The 5267-nt window shown below is 37.2% G+C and overlaps 1 protein-coding gene across 2 annotated transcripts; it reads right to left on the bottom strand.

Moving 5' to 3' along the window:
* Positions 1–2011: 2011 nt before the first annotated feature.
* On the bottom strand, positions 2012–3578 carry manbal (mannosidase beta like). 2 transcript variants are annotated; one of them, XM_038971412.1, is made up of 3 exons: positions 3425–3578; positions 2969–3138; positions 2012–2713 (listed from the first exon to the last, which is right to left on the bottom strand). In XM_038971412.1, exons 2-3 carry the CDS (start codon positions 3116–3118, stop codon positions 2603–2605), a joined length of 261 nt encoding a protein of 86 aa, XP_038827340.1. In that variant the 5' UTR covers positions 3119–3138; positions 3425–3578; the 3' UTR covers positions 2012–2602. The 2 variants fall into 2 exon arrangements, with proteins under 2 accessions (XP_038827340.1, XP_038827342.1); XM_038971414.1 differs by lacking the exon at positions 3425–3578 and adding an exon at positions 3274–3391.
* Positions 3579–5267: the final 1689 nt, after the last annotated feature.

Raw genomic sequence — 5267 nt, 5'->3', positions numbered from 1 at the left:
GAGTGCATGTATACTTATATATAAAAAAAAATATATATATATACGCCTACTGTATAATAGCTAGCAAATTAATTAGCTAACTAATGTTAGCCTGCCTAGCTGGAACTTCTGAAGAAGGAAAATGTTTTATTTCTACAATTTCCAAAAGATAACCAAACAAAATTCGACGAGGGTGTGTCTTTAATGAGTTTGAACCGTAGACAATGTATTTCACGTAGACAATTCCAATAAATTAACAACCATTTATGCAAAACCAATTAAGGACAGTTTCCCTGACACAGATTAAGCCTAGTCCTGAACAGCTCTTTTATAGAGATTCTAATTGAGCATACTTCTTAGTCTAGGATGCTTAATCTGTGTCTGGGAAACCTGCCCTTACACTTCGGAATAGATATTAGGTTAGGACTGTGAAAGACAAGGGCCTTGGAACACAATGCATCCTACTTTCCATCAACCATCTGATATAACTGTACTGTATCTGTGAAATTGAATTTAGTAACTATCACCATAGAACAGAGATCGCATAACCTATATCATGAAAAGTGAGTCACATTCATTTGAACAGGAATCTGAATAGTTTACCAGTACATAATTTGCACAAGCACAACACCAGCAATCTATTGGTGAGGAGTGGAACTGACAGACCTGGGATCACACGTTCAAGTCCTAGTTGGGCTACCCACAAATTTCGCGCTACAATGGTGGTAAAAGTGGGATAGCGCTACCATGAGATATGCCAGAGCACGAGGGATTTGAGGTACAGAGGGAAGGACTGGGTTAGTGCACAGGAGGTAAGGTGCAGAGGGAAGGAATGGGTTAGTGCACAGGAGGTAAGTCCTTAGTACAACACCAACTCTCTCATCAATGGACCTCTTCTTGTTATAAAAGCGAAGGTGTTGGACTGACACAAGGTTGTGGGTTAGGATCCAGGCAGGCTACCATCCGGATTCACAGAAGTCCTTACATTTTCATTCTCAGAAAATGCTATTCATCCTTATTAGCAAGGTCGATTTCATAAAAAAATAAGTGTTTTTAATCTTATCTGAGAAATATTTCAAATAAAGTATTTCCCATAAAATGTTTTGTTACAACATTGAGAATATATGCACAGTGTACGGGTTATAAGGTTGAATGAGACATTTTAAGATTAAAAAGGTAGTTGTATTAATTTTTTTCAACCTCTTATTGATATAACAGAGAAAGAGGGTACTTATTCTGGGTTTTCACAGAAATGTTAGTAATATGTAGAAGTAGTACCTTCTAAAAGTATTCACACCCCTTGTATTTTTCCAGCCTTAAACATTTATTAAATTGAGATTGTGTCCCTAATCACACACAATACTCCATAATGTCAGACATTTTTTTACAAATTAATTACAAATGAAAAGCTGAAATGTCATTAAGTATTCAACCTTTTTGTTATGGCAAACCTAAATAAGTTCAGGAGTTAAAGTTACATAATAAGTTGCATGGACTCACTCTGTGCTCAATAATAGTGGCTAACATGATTTTTGAATTGACTACACCCAATTTCTGTACCCCACACATACAATTATCTGTAAGGTCCCTCGGTCAAGCACTGATTCAACCACAAAGACCAGGGACGTTTTTTAATGCCTCATAAATAAAGGCACCTATCGGGACATAGAAAAGCACACTGAAGTTAGCAATTATGCTTTGGATGGTGTATCAACAAAACCAGTCACTACAAAGATACAGGAATCCTTCCTAACTCAGCTGATTTTCAAGCATGGTGTTGACTGCGTCATGTTATGGATATGCTTGTCTTGGGATACAAATAAACTGAAGAGCTAAGCACAGGCAAAATCCTAGAGGAAAACCTGGTTCAGTCAGCTTTCCAACAGAAATTGTGAGATAAATTCACCTTTCAACAAGACTATAACCTAAAACACGAGGCCAAATATACACTGGATTTGCTTACCAAGATGACATTGAATGTTCCTGAATGGCCCAGTTACAGTTGACTTAAATTGGCTTGAAAATCTATGGCAAAACTTGAAAATTGCCATCTAGCAATGATCAAACAACCAACTTGACAGAATTTGAAGAATTTTAAAAAGAATAATGTTCGAATATTGTACAATCCAGGTGAGCAAAGCTTTGAGACATACCCACAAAGACGCACAGCTGTAATAGCTGCCAAAGGTGAGTAACATGTATTGACTCAGGGGGTTGAATACTTACCTAATCAAGATATACTAGCATTTATTTTTTATTAATTAAACAAATCATACATCGAGTTTGACATTACAGAGTATGTGTGTAGATCATTGACAAGAAAAAGGACACTTTGTAACACAATGTTTTGAGAAAAGTCAAGGGATGTGAATACTTTCTGAATGCACAGTATGTCCCCAAAGTTTTTGGTTGTGTTTAGGCCTTTACAAGTTTTAGATTAACAAATTACATTTGATAGCAGACTAATTGAATAAAACAGTTGATCAAATGCACTTCTGTTCTTTCATAAATCATGGTTGAGACATCATTGAATTTGATGGAACAAAAATGATTCAGTTTACATAATTTGAAATGTAGCAATAATTTTGGGTGCGCTGCATGGACAGCACAAAATCCAACACACCTATCGCTTTTTCTTGCTCTCTTTCTTTAGTTTCTGACGAATCTGAGGCGCAGGTCCTTTTGACTTCTTATTCTGGTCACCAGCTTTCATGTCATTTGGCTCTGTCTCCTCCTAAAGATAAAACAGAATGTGAGTCCCAGTGACACTCGACACATATGGAACAATAACAGTAGGTTGCTGAATAGTAATGGACAGTTTGCTTGCTCAAGCCAAGTTCAAAAGAAGACTACAATAGGACAGAAGGGAAAAAATACAAAGCATCAGGCCTATACGGATTTAACACATAATGCTATAAGTAAACCTACAGTAAATAATGACAATATTATACCGCATTCTTTCAACTGCCAACAGGACTGTTTACCATACCTGTTCATGCCCCTTGGAGGTCGGTATTATGACAGCCAAGATGCAGATGAGTTGGAAAATAGCTCCCAGAAAGAGTCCATAGCGCAGGAGACTCTCAAGCAAAGTGGGTTCAGGTACCTCTGGGGGCGAAAGGTCCAGTTCCGCGGACATAGTAGCCTACTTTCAGGTCCCTGTGTGCAAGAAGACGAAATGTATGTAAACAAAGATACGTCTGCTCTGCAATGCTCAATATATTTTTCCAAATCAAATTCTCTATATTTGCCATATAATTGAAGGCCATATTGTAATACGCGCATAACTGTTACCTGCGTTGCTGTTTACAGAAACTACAATGTAACAGTGGCTGCAACAATGTTTCCACGCTTCTGAAATTGAAGCTGTCGGCCTCGATACAATAACACCACTTTTCTGTTCGGCAAATCTAATCATAGGCTACAATTTCAAACAAAAGCTTACCAGGGCCCTAAGTCAACTCGTCCTTCGTTCTTTTTATAGCACCAAACACGATCCTGAGTGTAAAATCGTGAGTTTAATGTAATTCGTATCAGCACAAAAAATATTTTACTGTCGTAAAATTTGCATCGGAAGTGAAGTCACTGTGAGATCCGCTTATTTTCTTAGCTATGTGAAGCTAGCCACAATAACGATTAGCCACAATAGTGGAATTTGCGCTTCGCCTTCAAAATAAAAGTACCCAATTGAAAGTGATGCAAACAGATACAACTAATGGAATAATCATACAGATCCTAATAAATGACTAATTCCGAATTATATGGGAATAATGCCATATTTGGACCATTGTTTTATTTCAGATTACATTACTCCTATGTGATGCTCCTCCCTCAACCGATCCGTCTTGGTTCGTGCTATCCGGGATCTTTGGGATGGTCCTACCCCATTGAAGTTTTAATTTAAAATGGTTAAAGGAGTAGTTCAATATTGTACAACTTGATGTTAGATGGTTCCTCACCCTGAAAGTAGTCTATGGGCCAGGAGAAACTGTAATCCATGATTCAGTTATCTTTAAACAGCCACTGCAAACTCCAGGAAACTGTAATCCATGATTCAATTCTCTTTAACAGCCACTACAAACTTCAGCTAACTTTAGCCACCACAAGCTAACATTCAATGGGAGTGATTGGGGCATGTGAGCATGTAAAAAAATAAAACGAAAATCACCTTTAAATAACATGAAACCAAATGTTGTGTTGATTTTAATTGATTTCAGGTGATTTGAGCATATTTAATTTTAAACATACTCACATATGCACCCATCACTTTCATTAATTGTTAACTAGTGGTGCCTAAAGTTAGTTTAAATTTGTAGTGACTGTTTAAAACGATTAGCCACAACAGTGGAATTTGCGTTTCACCTTCAAAATAAAAGTACCCCGTTGAAAATTGAAACCTGGATTACATATTCTCTTGGCCCGTAGACCACTTTCAGTGTGAGGAACAATCTAACGTCAAATTGTAAAATAGTGAACTACTCCTTTAAGGGTGAGGTCCCAAGGATTCTGGATAGCACTGGCCGATCCTGTCTTGGGGGTAGGGATGTCCCAAGGATTCCAGATAGCATGGACCATCTGTAGGATGTGGGACTCATAAAAATATATATATCCCCGAGCATCCGAGCATTACTTTCCAGAATAACTAGCTAAATTGTTACAAACGTTGTGGCAGTGATTTAATAATTTGTAGTTGTGAGAGAATACAAACAAAGCAAAAAGGCTTCCTCCTGCAAAAATTCTGTGCAAGGACGTCGGTCGCCACTGCCGGTGTAGTGACTTGGTCGACTGTATTAGCGTCATGCAAGTAACATTAGCGTCCCGGCAGCAAAATTAAGACTTCCGGTTTTCCGATTTTGACTTCAAAATGAAAGTTTACGGTAAAATGCTATGGGAATGATACGAAATCAATCATTTTGCAGTTTTGCCTAGTGCATAATCTTACAATTATGTTACAAAATTACAATTACATCGGGGAAAAATCTAAACTAAAGAGAATTAGTACTTTATATAAAATAGAATTATTAGGTGGAGCACATTGGGAATTGGTTAGATCTTAAGTAAAGAAATGTAAAGAACATTATATTCTACAGACATTGAGCTTAAGAAAATACATGTAAACAACATAATATTCTACAGACCCTACTGAATTAGCACTAGTCTCTATATGGTGTTATTTATTGGGTGACTGTGGTCTAAATACCCAGCAGCACTTAATTTTTTTTTTTTTTAATTTCACGTTTATTTAACCAGGTAGGCTAGTTGAGAACAAGTTCTCATTTGCAACTGCG

The sequence above is a fragment of the Salvelinus namaycush genome, chromosome 2 (genome assembly GCF_016432855.1).
Source record: "Salvelinus namaycush isolate Seneca chromosome 2, SaNama_1.0, whole genome shotgun sequence".
In the NCBI taxonomy this organism is placed as follows: domain Eukaryota; kingdom Metazoa; phylum Chordata; class Actinopteri; order Salmoniformes; family Salmonidae; genus Salvelinus; species Salvelinus namaycush.
The sequence above is the reverse complement of the archived record's forward strand: the minus strand, read 5'-3'. Positions and strand labels throughout refer to the sequence as shown.